The sequence below is a fragment of the Pezoporus wallicus genome, unplaced genomic scaffold, assembly GCF_028554395.1.
Source record: "Pezoporus wallicus isolate ANWC-B61680 ecotype Strahan unplaced genomic scaffold, APGP_CSIRO_Pwel_v1 contig_2384, whole genome shotgun sequence".
Taxonomy (NCBI): Eukaryota; Metazoa; Chordata; class Aves; order Psittaciformes; family Psittacidae; genus Pezoporus; species Pezoporus wallicus.
The window spans coordinates 9,881,136-9,898,607 of record NW_026640488.1 but is presented as its reverse complement, the minus strand read 5'-3'; the positions used below and the strand labels follow the sequence as shown (position 1 = coordinate 9,898,607).

General features: G+C 37.9%; 2 protein-coding genes across 5 annotated transcripts in view; one reads left to right on the top strand and one right to left on the bottom strand.

Annotated features, from left to right (window-relative positions):
• Positions 1 to 200: 200 nt before the first annotated feature.
• SPCS3 (signal peptidase complex subunit 3) lies at positions 201 to 7,519 on the bottom strand. The gene is made up of 5 exons (XM_057419217.1): positions 7,164 to 7,519; positions 4,688 to 4,761; positions 2,101 to 2,177; positions 906 to 1,021; positions 201 to 421 (listed from the first exon to the last, which is right to left on the bottom strand). The coding sequence occupies exons 1-5, from the start codon at positions 7,304 to 7,306 to the stop codon at positions 289 to 291; spliced, it is 543 nt and encodes a 180-aa protein (XP_057275200.1). The 5' UTR covers positions 7,307 to 7,519; the 3' UTR covers positions 201 to 288.
• Positions 7,097 to 17,472, top strand: part of ASB5 (ankyrin repeat and SOCS box containing 5) — a 38,234-nt gene continuing 27,858 nt past the window's right edge. The window contains exons 1-2 of one of the 4 annotated variants that reach the window (XM_057419212.1): positions 7,097 to 7,238; positions 17,168 to 17,460. In XM_057419212.1, the coding sequence (XP_057275195.1) occupies positions 17,265 to 17,460 (196 nt within the window). In that variant the 5' untranslated portion in view covers positions 7,097 to 7,238; positions 17,168 to 17,264. Of the gene's footprint in view, positions 7,239 to 15,507; positions 15,589 to 16,330; positions 16,350 to 17,167; positions 17,461 to 17,472 lie in introns of those variants that run through there. The other 3 variants (XM_057419211.1, XM_057419213.1, XM_057419215.1) reach the window with 3 other exon arrangements.

Below are 17,472 nucleotides of genomic sequence, written 5' to 3'. Positions count from 1 at the left end.
GTTCCCACCCAAAACCATTACTCTGCAATTTGCCTTTCCCTTAAGTTTCAGCTTCACTGTTTTATTAAAAAACAAACAAACAAAAAAACAAACCAACAAACCAAAATGAAAACAAAAACAAAAAAACCCCAACCCTGAACTTTCATTTTCTTTTCCTGTGCTGTTAGGCCTGAGGAAATTAGGTACCTTTCACTGAAGGGTTGTGTGGGGTATGAGAAGAAACCGCAATAAAATTTATTCACAATATACAATTATAAAAATATCTTGCTTAGGATTCAGTACTATAATTTAATAACTTTTTGTTGTTTCATAGGTATCTGGGAAAGGTACAGACACATGTCCTGATCCTGTTACAAGAGGTAGAATGCCAGCATTTGGTACAACATTCCAGGAGAGAGTCAAAGTGACATTCCTGTTTCCCCTGCAAAAGCAACGAAGACTATCAGCACAAATACTCAAGATAAACAATTTAATTAATAATCACTAATATTAAATTAGGATACAAATTATTTTCCTGACCAAGAAATAATGGCGTTAATTTTGTTTAGTTACTTCATGAAGTACTACTTATTTTTCAGGAAAGAATTTTTTTGTTGTTACTGTTACCAAGCTCCTTTGCAGTTGAGTGCATCACAGAATGAACTCTACACACACAAGTATTGGAAACAGAAACCAGAAGCCTATTGCTCACACTAGCAGTGTACCTTCTAATCTACAGAAGAAACAAAGTATCTTGTACCTCAAGGTTATCTTTTAACAATCAAGCTACAAAGATGCAACAGACTGACAAAGTATCAGACAGAATATCAGCACCATACCATGGCAAGAAACTAAAATGCAATTAATGCAAGTTCATCAAGACACCATGAATAATAGTGATAATGATAAAAACAGGATATACTTACTTGAGACCATTTCCATCATCAAAAAAAAAGTACTTTGACTTCATATCTTTTAAGAACAGCTTTGGATTATCTCCTCTCAACATGACCTTGTCCCAAAGCACCACCTGATTTAGAGCCTAAAAACACAATTATAATTAAGTCAGCAAGGTAACTTATAAGATCATATTCAGTCACTGGAATTTCATAGCATTATTCATTTAAAACCCCTGAAGTACATGCTTGGAATCCATGACTAATTTAACAAAATAATGCTTTACAGAGGGGGACACTGGTACTACTACACACCGAAGCGTGGCACAGAATAAATGGAAACAACAAAGAACAAATTAGAAAATAAAATTTTGCAATATTTGTGAAAGCTAGTGATTTATGTGAAAAAAAGTCTAAAAGATGAAACAAGACAATGAAGTCCCAGACCCTAATAAAGAACCCTATGCACTATTTTAGTACAAACAGAATATCCACCAGCATGTATAAAATAACAACGGTACTTAAAACTAGTGAGATAGTTTTCTGCAGCAAGTTAAGATATAAAAAAAAAGCCTTCACTATATCCTTGCAATGTGACTGTATTAGCTTTAACTAGAATTCAGTGGTACAGTCGGCAGCATGGTGTTTCAATGCAATCACTTCAGCTTTGTACACTTCCACACAGGTCTTATCAGATCAGCTATCTGAAGTGAAACATAAGTAGCAATCAATTAAAAGGATGCAGCAAGGCCAATTAATATGAGAAGTGTGATGAGATAAAATAAACGTATTCTGGGGCTGTAGCTGGTACAGGCAAATGCTTCAATGATCTATGGAAAGAAAGACCCACCACACCTGCCCAGACCAAAGGCCACTGTATCTTGTTTCTAACAGCAGACAGCTGCAGAATGTTATGGAAAAGTAAAACTGACAGAGCAAATAAGTGAAAAAAAAAAATCATTTTGAGCACACCAATGTAAGTGAACAAGACACGTGTGACTTTTCTCCCACTCTGGTGGGCACATGTTAAGTTAGGCTTCATGAGGCTGAACTTCCCACCCTGCAGCTAAACTGTCAAGAAAATAACAATCATGAAGGCCAGCAAAAACAGTCCAAGCTAGTAGGAAATGCTGGTGCCTTAACTCTTCCCAGCAGAACTTCAGGATGTTAAAAATAGCTGCAGTACAAAATGGGTAATTACTCCAACTTTCTTTTTGATACTTACATTGTTTTTCGTTGAATATTCTGCAGACAAATATAGAAACAATTGTTTAACATTCCAGTCAAATATACTCTGCAGATGTATGAGAGTTAAGAAAAATACCATATTGTACTTACATAACCTTGTTTTATTTTTACTAGATCTAAATAGACTACAGTAATTGCAGTGAGCTCTTATCTTTCAACATACCTCATCTTATTTCTTATCAGAGCACTTCAGGAGCTCTAACATATATTTTAACCATCTTAAAGGGACAGATTTTCTGTTTGGTGGTGGCTTTGGGTTTTATATTTTACTATTTATGAAATCAAATGGCTATTTCCTCCAATGATTTAAGAGTTCTGTATTTGACACTGTAAGACAGTAACCATAATCTGCTGCTAGGCAATCTATTACAAAATCGTAAACATAAAAGGCAAGAAAGAATTCCTTAGTAAATATCTTCAATGTGATTATTTCTACCGTCAAGGAACCCTGGTATCCAACTGTGGATCAAGATATAACAGTATTAAACAATATGTAAATACAAAATTGGCGAAGGGTAGAGAGTTCAAACAGCCTGCCATACCGACACAGAAGAAGTTAGTAGGTGGGAAGTATTTCATATTGGAAGGGACATCAGGAGTTAGCAAATTTAATTAATTACCTACTTACTACAAAGAAAGTCAGCTTACTAGAATGGAACAAAACTCTGCCCAGTTTTCTGATCAATAAAAAAACTGATGACTACCATTTGAGACTAACCATGTAGTAAAGCTGATATTCCAAATACTTGTCTGTTCATCTAACAATAGGATGCAGTGTGTGACTGCTAAGGAAAAGACCTTTTAACTAACAATAAAGATTATCTGCAATCTTCTATTTCCCAATGCTCTTTTTTTTTATTATTATTATATTTGCAACTATCTCAAAGAACAAATTAAGCAGATTCCCCAATCAGACTTAAAAATCTGTTTTAGCTTGTTCCACTCATCCAAAAACTGAATGATGTTCTTAAGCCACTAATTCAAAAGGCAAATGAGGAAAGAACTATTTAAGTGATGCTGCTGCAAGAATAGCTGGAGCTATTTTACTTGTACATTTTTTGCCATCTAACTCAAAACAACAAACAAGATTCTGAAGAACTACTCTGTAGGATTTCTTAACACCTGCTAAAGTTAGCCATTAATTAAGTTAAAAAGAGTTTGCAAAAACAGCTTTCCTTTCCCTAGTTTCTTTTTCTGTCATTTTATTTTATCTTTCTAGGACTAACAACTTGTTTCCTTTAATGAAGGGAGCCCATGGACCAGTATTGCTAAGATTTTTGTCCAAAACAACACCTACCAGAAAGTTGTGTTTTACAACTCTACACACTGCAAGGTTTTTTTTTTTATGCCAGGCAAGAACGATTAAGTCAGTTTTTCCTCAAACAAATTTTAAAGCTACTCTACTATTAAGAGTCATTAAAACATGGAATCTTTATGTCTGCATACTGCAGACTAATCCTTGTATAAGAAAACTTCTTTCAGTATCTTGCTCTGCCTCCCCCTATATGCATTGTGTACAATTCGATTCACCTACTTTAGAATTTTAGTCTCTGGTTTTAACATGTATAAGCATTTCAGAAGTATAACTCAGACTTAGGAGTTCATCTCTCCTGCTTCCAGCTGATAAAAACCCATTCCTCTTGTTCCTGTGGAACACACACCTGCAAAAATCTGATTAACCTTTTTATCCAGCATTCACATGTATTCAAGATTTGTATTTTGTTTGGTTTGCCTACACAAAGTAGTATTCTCCAAAACAGGGAAATCAAAACACAGAGGTAATACCTTGCCTAACAGAGTGACAAAAAACAGCAGGCGGAGAAAAATCTCAGGAATCTCAGCCCAGCTGCAAGGCAAGTATTAGTGTAAAACACCTGAGGTAAAGCACATTGCCTTCTATTTGGTACCAACCTCTTGCAGAAAAACACAGCATTTTTTATTATGTCAAGACCCTAAATCCTAAGAATTATTTCCTTCTACTGCCAAAAAGCCAACCAAAATCAACTAAAACCACCCTGACACAACACACTTTCCTCAGTAAAAACCAGACTAGCAAGAAAGCAGAGAAATACAAGACAGGTACTTGTATGCAACTATTATGTGGCAAGAACTTTGAAAGCCTAACAACAAAACAAGTCTGAAAGGTGCATCAGAATTTCTAGGTTGAGGATGACAGTCAAAATCATATGTTATATAAACCCCATAATTAATATACACCTCAAACCACTAATAGCAACTTCACTTAATGATAATATTGTCCAGATGTTAAACTTCACTTCTCATTATTACATACAGGGCACTTCACTAAGAGTCTGATTTTAAAAACAGGCATTAAAACCAGAGAAAACAACTTGCTCTATGGCATCTACTAGAGATGGAACAGCTGTTCTAAGGTCTACTTTACTGCTGTAGTTATGTAAAACACTACTTTTCACTGCTTTATGTTTTAAGAAAAATTGCTAGTTTTCCTCAAGTCTTGAATATCTGAAGATTATAAGTAACTAAAACAGATGTCAAGATACTATTTCAAAATGTTTTCAAACCACTTTTTCCATTAAGGATATCTGCAGTAATGTCAAATGTGACAAATCCCAGATCACTTCTTTCTCTTGGTCCAGTGAAATCTTCTAGATTTTTTCTAAGACAAAACAAAATACAAAATTAGATTTTCTCATTATTTCCCTTTCATGCATTACATACACTACTATTCTTATGACATATTTCCCTCATCTGTTTTCTGTACTTGTGTTGAAATATTTTTGTCAAAATATCTAATCAACATTACAAAATAAAACCTGCCCTCCTGAAATTATGTAGCCCCAGATTTGAGTGAGAGGCCTTGACACCATAGTAGTACAAATTTCACAAATAGCCTATAGACTTTTTCCTGTTAACAAAAATCTGTATTTTTCTGTACCTGAACTGCACTACATTCCATTTCAGTACAGTACATGTTAGCCATCCCCAAAGATATAAAGCTAATTGGAACACCAGCAGTACGGCTGTTTGCTGGCAACCTTTTTATGATTTTGTTTGCAGTTCCCCCCCAACTTATAAGATATCTCCCTGGAACATTTCTAAGTAGCAGTATAAAGAAGATGCTTATATTCTTCTACAGTACAAAAAAAACCCATAAAGTTTTGGAAAACTTTATTACAAATCCACATTCGCAGGAATATCTGACCTTGCCACACTAAACCACACTAAAAAAAGAGATTGGAAAGTAACAGGGACACAGCAGGTATTTTCATAGGTATTCACAAAGCTTGCCAATTCACCAAACTTACCCTCTACAAAGAATACCATAAGCATGTTGGCAATCAGCTATGAACCTTAAATTTTCATATAAAAAAAAAAATCATGAATTATGAATTTCCTAGTTATATTTACTCCAGTTTAAAAATTAACCCATTAAAGTATCATTTCCTTAACACTAAGCTTAGTAATCTCAAACAAAACCCAAGTTCACTAGCAGAACCATCCCCCCCACACACATACAGTTTTGGAGATGGTAGTTAAGAAAAACACCACCAAAACTTCCCCATTTAAACCTTGTTACAAATTTCCATCCCTTTACAAAAAGCAACACCTTTTATATAGCAACCCTTACCAAGCACTTGACTACATTTCTGAATCACAACCTGGTGGGATATCAGGCCTTAAATCTGGAGGTCTGCAGAACTTCTGAGAAGTTCAAAAATGCAAGTAAGGTATAACGCCTCTCCTTAATACCAATCTGTGCATCATAAAAGGTATGGGCAGTGTAGATTTCATCCAAATTAGGCATTACTATGCTACCTCACAGATGTTAAGTTCACTGGAACATTCAGATATATGCTTTCATGCCAGTTTTATGCTGTTGGCAACCCTCAATTTAGCATAAATACAGGATTCCTTTTCCACAGGTTTTAAACCAATTCAAAAGTTGATGGCAGTTCTCCTTATCTGCATTCATCTCCCCTATCAAACCCTGCTGCTAGCCATCCACTCATGCCACTTACCTCGGGGGGGCTCCAAAGCTCCATGAGCTGCTTTAGGTCACTAACTTGGCCAAAAAAAAAAACCCAAAGTCATTAGTCTACTTAAAGCAGCTCAGTAAAGCATCCTATGAGCCCATTTCCCCTGCGCGGCTCCGGTAAAAGACTACGAAGCTAAAAGCAGGAGCAAAGACCACCACTTTTTGGTGTCAGTAGCAGCAGTTCAGCTGCTTGCAAAACGACAGTCCCTTGCATCATACATATTTAGTTTGATGGAAGTTTTCTGTGACAGTTTCCTTATGGAGAAAAAAAATAGTAGGAAAATTGAAAAGTAGTTCCTGTGGCACGAGTCTGCACCAGCACATTGCGTCTTGAGGGCAACATGCTTTTGATGTTGTTATTATGCATTCTACACCTGGTGCGTTTCACACGAAGAAACGCCATTCCAATCAGTCTGCTGCCACAGACCACGCCAAAAATAAAGAAAAATACTTTGCCAATGGAAAAATCTAAGGGGACTACTTATACAACCGGTATTAAACTAACTAAATCCAGTTCATTAAGGTCCTTGCACTCCCGGAACTGCCAAAAAGCAGTTGGCTCGACTACCCTGTCACCACCCGGACACAGAGACCGCGGCTGGTGCTCGCAAGCACGGTGTCACGCCAGCCCGCCTGCCCGGGCACCGCTGACCCCGCGGCATCCCCTACGAATGGACCAGCGGCGAACAGCCCAACGCGAGCGGTGCCGCCCCAGCTCCCACCCGGCCGGGCCGCGAGGCGGCCGAGCGCCGTCGTGGGGCTCGCTCATTGGCCCCGGCCGGGAGCGAGGGAGCGGGCAGGAAGCGGGGCTCGGCGGCAGCGCCGGCAGGCCTCCGGTCGCGGCGGGAACTAACGTCTCCCCGCGCGTCCCGGTCGTTACTCCCTCCACAGCGGCCCCTCGGCGGCCAGCCCAGCAAGAGCCGCGGCTCTCAAACCCTTCCCCTCGCCAGCGGGCAGCCGCCGCCCGGCCCGGCCCTCCTCCGCCCCTCCTTCCCTCCCTCCCCTCTCCCGCCCGCACTCACAGTGTGACCCGGGAGACCGCAATGCTGACGGGCACGCTGCGCTCCTTGAAGACGGTGGTGATGAAGCAGCCGAAGGTGAGCGCCGCCATCACGCTCAAAGAGAAGGCGAAGAGCGAGTTGGCCCGGGACAGCACCGTGTTCATCTCCTCGCTCGGCCCAGGCCGCCCCGGCTCGCAGGCTCCAGACGCTGTTCGGAGGGAGGGGGGGAAGGGGGGGGAGCGGCGAACCAGGCGGTGCTGCTGGGGCGCAGCAGGAAGCGGGCGGTGCCGGCTTCACTGGGGCCGCGGACGAAGGAGGGCGCGCGGCCGGCGGGATGGGGCGGCCTCGCCCGGAGCCTGCCCAGCCGGGGCGGTGCTACGCGGCCCGGCACCGCTCTGCGCCTGCGCAAGGGCCGCAACGGCCCCTGCCAGTTTCCGTCCGCAGCGGGGCTGCGCCGAGCTAGGTGTGTCCCTCCCTCCCTCCCGTCCGCCAGCTGGGCAGGCAGCGGATGCAGTTCAGAGCCTTTCAGCTGCCGGGGCACCTTTGGCTCTGTTCTTAGTAGACGGCCTTTAGTTTTGCGCCGCAATGCCTTTTGAGACCTACATCCTCGTACTGTGGGGTTTAGAGAAAGAAACGCGGCCTGCCCTTTAAGTGTCGCGGAGCGAAGGTGATAGGCTTCCATAAAGGAGCCTGTGTGGTGTGTTCTGCGTTGTTCTGCTTTATAGAAGGAAAAAACCATATCTATAGAGGAGGCATGCCGGCTTGGTTGTGCCCTGCTTAGCTGTGAGCGGTGTATTTTCCTTTCGTGAGCTGTGGCTGCAGGGGCTTGCCCGCGTCCTTCGTGTTCGCGGGAAGGTGTTGGCGCGCAGCCGTGGCCCCCGACGGCTCTGTCCCCTGAGGTCCCTGCGGAGCGCTGTTGGCGTTGGCTCTTCAGTACTCCCACCGCTGACACTTGCAGGACGTGTTCTCGTCCTGGTTCCTTCGTAACTTAACGAAAAGAAAAAAGGGTTGTTCCGTGTTGGAAGATTTTTTTGCATATTAATTGTTTGCCACCTGCTAAGGCTTTTGTCTTTAGAGGGAAGTTGGTGTTTATAGATAGCTCTGGTTGATTCTAGTATTTATGTAATAAAGCATAGGTAACCTTGGAGGTGAAGCCCTGTTTTTTCACTTGATGTCTGTATCTTGCTTTTATTGATACTGTGGTTTGCCATTCATTGCCTTGTTTCCTATAAGATGTTTCTGTGCATTTGCACTTTGTTACATATATATTCAGTATGTAAATCATCTTGTCTAGAAGCCTCATTTAGTATCTGGGCATGTCACAGGAATCCTTTTTCTTTACCTGGTGGCTTTGCGATCTCACACTGTTCGCAGGGTGAGGCAGTTTTTCACCTTCTTCCTCCAAGTTGGTTGAAATTTCACTTTGAATTGGTGCTAGGGAAGCTTATGTTATGCAGTGAGGTGGTTTCTAACTCCTTTTCGTAGGTCCCCACTTGGCACCCAGTTCTTCTCCCTGGACCTGCAACATTGTGAGTCTGAGAACTGAGGAAGAAAGATATCTGTTTTTCTTTTTAATTATTATATTTTTTTTTCTATATTTCCCTGTACTAAGTACATCAGACCTAATTAAAACAGATTTCTCAAGGTGGACAACAGGTGTCAGCAGTGGTTCAGTTATATTTAACTTCTTCCCAGCTCTAAGATTCCAATGCTGTAAATGAGAGTAGGAAAAGGAGCTCATATACAGGAGTCCATAAAGGTGGAAGGAAGGTCTGAAAAAGTATGAAAGTATGAAAAGGGTATAAAATTAAAGGAAATGGATGATTTCACTGGTTTTAGAAACAGTTTGTAATGAAGAAAAAAAACCCCAGTTAATTATAGAAGAAATAAAAGACCATAACGTAGGATAAAAGTTTTGAAAGGAATTCAAATTGGTGAGAAAACATTCATAACTTGGATATTATTTCAAGCAAATTTTACATTCAGAGTATTGACACTTGTCTTATAATGACAGCATAATTTAAAGGCCTTACACATAAATAAATTTTTAAAAAATACAATGGATCTAAAATAGGTTTATCAGTCCAGGAAGTATTAATTCGAACAGCTGAAAAGATTTGTCTAGATTTCATAGTGGCAGAGAGATATTACTTACAGATGATATTATTTACAGAGATGAAAACTCTGTAAACTCTGATTTGTCTAGATTTCATAGTGGCAGAGAGATATTATTTACAGGTGATATTATTTACAGAGATGAAAACTCTCATTTGAAACATAAAATTTCTGTCAAGTTCATTTCTCATGTACTAAATGTATATGTGATGAAAAACAAATCTGCACATGATGGCTGTTCTGGGATTTGAATGTTACCAATTTATTTACTTTCTCATTTATTTAGAGACAGCTATTTAATAAGAACATGTGACATTTTTGCAGTTCATTAAAACAAAGAGTAACTGTAAAACCTGCAAAAATACCAGGGTCAGTTGCATGAATTTAGATTAATAGGGTGATTGCACTGCCTTCTAGAAAAATAAGAAAGAGCAAAGTTTGTTCTGTCAGGCTACTTCAAATATCAAAAGCATAGTAGCTACAGTACCACATGCCTAAGGAAGAGGGTGAACTAGTTGCTGAAGAAGGAATTTTTAAAGTTCTTGCAGACATGGGGTTGGTGATGAAAACGCTTATTTGGACCTAAGAAAGGAAGTGTACAAAGGGAAGGAGAAGCAAAATGTGACTTCTCAAAGTTTCACTCATACAGCCATATCAGTACACCGAGCCGTCAAAAAACTACAGCTAAATATCCTTCAGAGGAAGCTTGTATGGTGCATTTTGAGGTATTCTACCCTCAGTTTGATATTATGTTTTAACAGGAGGTTACTGTCTCTGTATCAGAATGGGTGGTAGGGGGTTAGAGCTTTTTTTTTCAGTGTAAAGGCCATCACACTAGTTTAAACTCATCAGCAGTTTAAATTGACAGATTTTGAACTGAAGTGGCTGAATACCAACACACATTCCTTCCTGTGGGTTTCCAGGAAGGGAGAAAGAGGGGAGGAACCTTTAGCTGAGGAATGGAATGGGCAGCTGGAGGTGGTAACTTTTTTAACTCCTGGGGGCCAAGTTTTGCTACAATTTGTCTGTCAGCAGGCTGTGTGTGCCTGCTGTCTGACACGTTTCTAGTTCGAGTAATGTCTCCAAGCACATACATGACTTATTTTGGAATCATCTTCTATAATGCTTTTAATAATTGGGTTGTGTTAGATATCCAGAGGACTGCAACAAGTACTGTAGAGCAAACTTTACTGTGTTAGCAGAACTCAGATTGAATTTACCTGTAAGCAGGTCAGTTATACTTCCCTTCTGTATAGAACTTTGCTGCCAGTGATTAGGTAGACTGGTTAAGCAGATCAAGCATGCTCATAGAATAATGTTGCTGAGAGCAGGGATTGCTTGATATCAGACTTGTACTTGAAGTGGCATCTGTCACCATTGTGAGAAGCAGAGAGTGTATAACTAGATGATACAGCTTTAAAATGTCTGTGTATCCTTTCAAAGGAGTGAGAAAGTGAGAAAACTGGAATTTCATAGTCTCTTAAATATCTGAGTCACTTTTTTAAAATACATGTGGTACAGGGAATATCTGTTTTGTCTAGAGATACTGATTGATATTTAAATCCTTGACTGGTAATGCCATTCTCTGGAAATCCAGATATGCAAGTCTGTATGTTAGAAGTGTTGTCTAAGATAGGTGTACAGACAGGAAAGATGAAACACCTGAATAAACCCACCTTAAATTCATTAAAAGCAGTAGAATACACAAACTCTTTGTGATGTTACAAATGAAAGGGTGCACCATTCATGTACCAGAACTTTGTTTGTATAGAGCCTTAACTGTATAAGAGCACCAATTTTAATACAGTGAAGGAAAAAAAAAAAATAAATATGGTATCCACCCAAAGGCATAAATTTCTACTTTCTGAAACAGTTTGAGAAATTATGGAAATAATGTACTACACTAAACTACAAAGAGAAACTATATATGTCACAAAACTTGCTATAAGAAATTTTTTTGTGTTAAAGCTTTTTAAATAAAGTGGTGCCTTTCATAATCTTATGAGAGAAGAGTAATGGTGTCCAAATACGCAGCTGCTTAGTAGAATGAGTGTCAAGTTGGAGCATGCCTACTAAGAGGAGGAGGGTGACATGTTTTACGACACTTATTCTGATTTTCCCTATTACGACACTTAAGGTACCATTGCATTGCATTTTGAAAGAGACTTTTGGTTAGTCTTCAGTTGGGTGATCAGAGGGCTATCATGAATTATGAGAACTGAAAAAATCTGAATGAAACATAACTTTGGATATCAACTTTACACTGCATTGTTTATGTAGATTCTGGGTAGCCATGTCATGAATGTACTTCAGGAAGAAAAGCTGTAAAAGGGAGATATAGACCTTTTGTTTATTTTACAGTGTTGTGTTTGCTTCAGTGGGTGGCACAACTCCTGGGTTTTTGTGCCACGAATATGGCTTTGTCATGTAAGTCTGTAGAATTTTTACGGATAGCAATAGGGTGCAATGAAAAAGCAGTTCAGATCTGAACCAAGCTTGGTCTTTTCTTGACCAAAGTTTGTCTTCTCTCACTATTCTTCTTTCCATTACCCCCAAAACAGAGGCATGAAGTCTGTGCTTCTCTTTACATTTTACAAAGAAAGAGTGTTTGAGTTGTGCTAATGTGCTTGCATTCCTGTTTGGAAAAGGACTCCGCAGCTGTTTGGTGTCTTCCAGTTCTCCAGTTGCTGGATTTCTTGTAGCTATCAGATGAATATGATTTATTTGGTTTTCTATGCCTAAGCTAGATGCATAATATCCTTAAGTTATGAAGGCTATTGAACAGAACATTTAATATTTTTTTGAAAATCATTTTATGGTATGTCTGTCTTTTTTGTCTTACTTTCAATGTTAACTGAAGGTAACATTTGTGTAACAGCATATATGAGCAAATATATTTTAAAATAGATGCTCTAGATTTGTTCAGTTCAAATGCTTTGAGTAGGACATAATAGAAAAAAATTAATGTTTAACAAACATCAAGGAGGAAACAACATAAACAACATTCAGTAACTTTAGAGGAGTCAGATAAAATTTTAAGTGTTGAGGATTAGCATGCTGTGCACCTGTTAAAATACAAGTCAGCAGGTCATCTTTCATGCTGAATTAGACATTGCCTTTTTAGTAGCTAGGGCTTCTCAGCATTTCTAAGTCCTTCATCAAGTGTTGTGTGCTTACATCAGAAACTCGGTACTAGAACTACTGGCTTCTTACTGGTTTTATTTTAAACTCTGTTTTGACATAATTGTTTTAGAAGTTTTTCCTGCTTGATTGTCTATAATATAGAAAATAATGAATTCTTCCAAGCGCCTGTAAGTTCCCGTTCCTCTTCCTGGCATCCCATTTCATTAAATCACCTCCTGTTGTATTTGGTATTAGCCAGAAACTTCAAAAGAGGGACAGCTACCTGAACTTTTTGTGTATTTTTAGCTATGTAGAGAAAGACATGCAAGTGAAGCATCACAGGAATAATTCCTTATACTGCATTGCATATCTTGTCTTTAAAAAAAAAACAACAAACCAAAAACAAACACAAACCAAAACCATTTTCTTTTTCAGACATTTAGATTCATCTCCAAAATATTTGAGAAAAATATTAAGACTAACTGTAACAGAATTTGTGCCATAACTATACTCTTATACAGCCCATGTTAATCTACTTAAGGATGTTATTTTAAAAGATTTAATTAGAAATATATTTTACAGATCCAAAGACACCATAAACAAATCACATTTATAAGGGGTTTACACTCTTTAGTAATAAAAGATGCCTTCAAAGTCTAAATATTATGTCAGTTGTGTTATTTTTCTTGTGTACTTTGTCTTACTGAAAATTAAGCATACCTGTCTTCTAAAGCATTGAGGAAAAATTGCGAGAATAAAATAGTTTATCAATGTGGTTATGTAATTAATCATAGAAGATAGCGCATACTTGTTTCTAAAAGTTACTTCCTTAGCTTGTGGGCAAGTTGCATTGGATTTCACAAACAGTTGGAATTAGCGTGAACAGGTACCACTGCTGAATACTTTCTTTCTGTGTTTGGCTGCTACATAGTTAAGCAATAAAGAGCATATTGATTTGTCTGAGCATTGGAGTTTGAAATGAACCCCTTTTATAAATGTCTTAATAAATGGCAATATTGCTATCTGGGATGTACCGATTATGTTATTTAGAAATTATAACTGACCAACCTACATTAAAAGGGAATTTAAGACCATAAATTCCCTAATTTGAAGTTTTAAAAATGGTTTTAAAATTAAAATAGTTAATAACCCCAAGTGGGGAAAGCATACCAGATGATTACATTGTTCTTGTTCTATTTGCTGAGAATGTGCTAATATGTCAAGCTGGAGGGATCCTTGTGTGTTGCAGTATTACTGTGCTTTTAAAACAAACCAAAAATTCTAATATTGTTTATCTGCAGTGTGGCTTTGTGCCATTTTCCTGTGTGCTGTAATAAAAGCTTAAAGGTTACAATAATTGTCCATGCAATCCATTTTGTAGCCATTAAGGGAGTGAACATTCAATATTTCATTTAGGTTTATTATCCAAATTTTGTAAAAGAAAAATTATTAGATACCTAATGAGTTTCAATATTGGTTTTGCCAGAATATCTGAGTGTTTTATTAAGGGCAATGAAGTCTTTTTCAGAATACTGCTCTTGAGTGGAGTCATTTAAAACCCGTTTTATAAGTGAGATGAGGCAGAGAATTTTCATTCCCAAAAAACCAAAACTATACAGGAAATGTGAATTTCCAGACTAGGCTACTGCTCTTTTCAAGTACTTTGATGTTTTTGCAACATTGTATGTTTGTTCCATGTTGCTGATGCATTTCTATTTGGAAGCTCTCAATATTTTGCGCTGCTGCAAGACCAGACTCCAATCACTCTATGTTGCTGTGCAACAGAAAATTTGGAACATTTAGATGCCAGGTTTTCTACACTTTAATGGCATCGCATTGACTGTTGGATCCTATATGTGTTTACTTACACTTCTACTTTCTGATTTCTGTTACAATGTATGTAGCTTTCTGTACCTAGCTCTCCAAGTCTGCCTGGGTTTGCTCTCAGCTATTTGGTTGGTGTTCAAGTCTCAGTATTCACATTCTTGATTCTTCCAAAATGCCGTGTGAGTGTTAACATCTGAACAATTGTTCTAGTTTCATGACTGGATGCCTGGTAGGATGGGTTTGTCAGCAAGCTGTAATGGCAGTTTCTGCAGAGCTTTAGTAGCCTTAGATTAGGATAAATTTGGTTGTTCTGTGCAGTTGGGAGAGTTTCCAGTTAAGCTGGCACATATAAGCTATAGAGCTTTAAAAAAGAAATATTATTAGGAGAGTAATTTTTCTAGCTTCTTAGGAGCATGTGTGAACTGAAATTCTGAAAACTCATAATTTCTTTCATTTTTATGTAGGTTATAGCTGAGGAAGGAAATTTTTGAGAGGACAGAAGACAAGCTTTGTTGTAGGAATAACTCTCCTGCTCAGTATTCATATTGTTTCTAAAAACAGAGGTTTTATGGAGCAATGAGAATTTTTAAAAGATCACTTACAAAGTATTACATACATCCACAGCCTTATTTTTGAAAAAAGCTTTTGTTGTTTTTGTTGACCCTTTATGGAAAAATTCAAGTTAAAGAAGACAACCTAACAACTGAGAAATTTCTTTTCAGTGATTTATCTAATTCAGCTATAAGAAGCAGGAGACAGTATTGTAAGGGGAAGGTTGACTCTGAGCACTGCTGTTAACTACAGACAGCTGTTATTTATAGTAATTACTATTTGGATTTTTGCCTCTACACAGAAAGACTATTTGTTAATTAGCAAAACATGGGGGAAGTCCAGATGATAAAGCGCTCTTACAAGATGACACAGTGTGGCATGAAGAAAAAAGGGGTCATGTAAAACACTACGAAACGAGAAAGGTTTTCTGTGAGATAATTAGGATTCTTCCTTATTCTGCAGGGTAAATTTGCAAAACAGGTACTTAAGATGGCTGTGGAATTCTGTGGACTGATTAAGCTTAATAATACTAGTAGAAATATGGAAGAAATAAGAAATTCCAATACTAGATGTGTCACTAAGGAAAATATCATTTCTATTAATGATTGAAACGGAAATTGGCAATGGTGTCTCAGAACATAATGCCTATTTATCCTTACGGAAAACATGACACCTCAATTCAGTGTCAGATAACAATGTGCCAAATATAAAAAGGGATTTTCATTTGACATTTTAAGTACTCACTCCTGCTTCTAACTATGGTATGAAGAGAGCAGCTCCTATTCTGTCTGGATGAGAAAATGTCTATAAATGAAATTTAGGAGAAAATGTGTATATTTTTCTTCACAGACTAATATAGTTAACGGTGTAACTGCTTTTTAATTGCCTTTTCTGGTTACTGTTTTGACTTTTGTGTGGATTAAATTTTTCTTAAAGAAAAAGACGAAATGTCTGTTTCTCTCAAGATAAGCTCAATTCAGTTTCTGTCAGTAAAAAAATCTTTATATTTATTTCCAAGCAAGTTCCTTTTATCATTGTCTTCATTTATATAGGCTTATTTCAATGTAGTTTTCAAAAAACATTGTACATTCTTACTCTTTTAAATTACCTCTGGAGCCAGATGACAAGAGGTCCTTTATTTTGCCACTTTGGTTTCAGAAATATGATTTTGTATCATATCCTTAGTGTCTGCTATGGTGTTCATTGAAGTTCGGGGATCTGTGGGTGCAGTGACATTTGGATCATACCCTCTGTTCCTGATGGACAGTTGCCAACATTCTAAAATGTTTTTTTTCTGACCATCAAACTACAGAATCCAAGATAGAATAGAAGGGGTGTTTCAGTTTAAGATTACCATGGGTAGACTATTTTAAACTGTAATTTGAGACATTATTTCTTTTATTTAAAAGGAAATATAAAAGTTTAGAATGGGACCCTTTTCAATGCTGTCATGATTCTTTATTTCAGGATTATAACTGACTTAGGAATTCAGTTCTGTCTGGCAGCTTCTCAGTTTGTATCATGTTGTGACACCATTATTTACTCAGCAGTTGCGCTAATGGAACAACTTGTGCATAACTGCTGATGACTGTGAGTAATAGCTTTATGGGATATAAGCAAATTAATTCTTGAAACATCTAAGGAACTTAGATTCCCCTGTCTAAAATTGGCCAAGGAATAAAGCCTTTCATGTCATAGGTTTAAAATAATACGATGCAGTACAATGAACTGTATCATAAGCATTAGAAATTTCCCATGTTGTATGCTTACCAATTGCATTTGCTCAATTTTAATTACATTGTAAGTAACTTAATTTTAGGTGCCTCAAGTTCTTACTTATATCTACTAGTTTTGTTCTTAAAATATGCTCTGTTTTTTGTATAATGCTTAAGAACATGTATACTAGATGTTTCCATTCAGCCTGAACAAAATAATGAGACTGTCATAGATGGTGTATATTCAACTTCTGTTTCTGTATTAATGTGGATTTCAAGTATTCAACTGATGTGATTTTAGTTTTGTAGGAAAAAAATATTAGTCTAACATAAAATGAAGGATTGTACTTGAGAAGCAGGAGGACTTGTTTTAGCAAAAACTGATTACCTGCGTTACCTGGTTTAGTGCATGAAATTGTAGTCCTTATTGATAATTTTGACAGTGTATTTTTAAACAAGTATTAATAGGGTATGAATAAATGAGTTAGAATTGCAGAATTTGTAATGAAATAGACCTTTCAAGTGGAACAAGTACAGTCCTGGATCTTGGAACTTGTCTCTATTATATTCTGTCTCACTTGAATATTACCAGGCTAGCAGGAGTGGCAGTGAACTCAGTACTATGTACAGTATAAATAATCGTCATATTTTGAGCAGCACGCATCATGACCAGCTGATATTTTCTTTCCTCAGGACCAGTTGTTCCCAAGAGTGCAGGGCTGGAGCCATATGATCTTATCAACACATTTGAGAGCCCTACCCAAACAGTGAGAGAGATTTTGCTGCAGCAATGACTGTCATAGAAGAAAGTCGCCCTTTTGCTCAGCAGCTATCTAATGTCTACTTTACTATACTTTCACTTTTTTGTTTTAAACTTTTTGTGAAGATCAGCCTTGCTATACTTAGTCATTTCTACATAGTGAAAGGAAACCGTAAGGAAGCAGCAAGAATAGCTGCTGAATTTTACGGAGTTCCTCAAGGACAAGGTATATTTGTAC

Excerpts from the sequence above, each read along its gene's own strand:
- SPCS3 (XM_057419217.1), bottom strand. The coding sequence starts at position 7,306 with ATGAACACGGTGCTGTCCCGGGCCAACTCGCTCTTCGCCTTCTCTTTG. Across the intron at positions 4,762-7,163 it reads GCGGTCTCCCGGGTCACACT|AAAAAATCTAGAAGATTTCA; the intron begins GTGAGTGCGGGC and ends GTTTTGTCTTAG. Across the intron at positions 2,178-4,687 it reads CACATTTGACATTACTGCAG|ATCTGCAGAGTATATTTGAC; the intron begins ATATCCTTAATG and ends TAACTCTCATAC.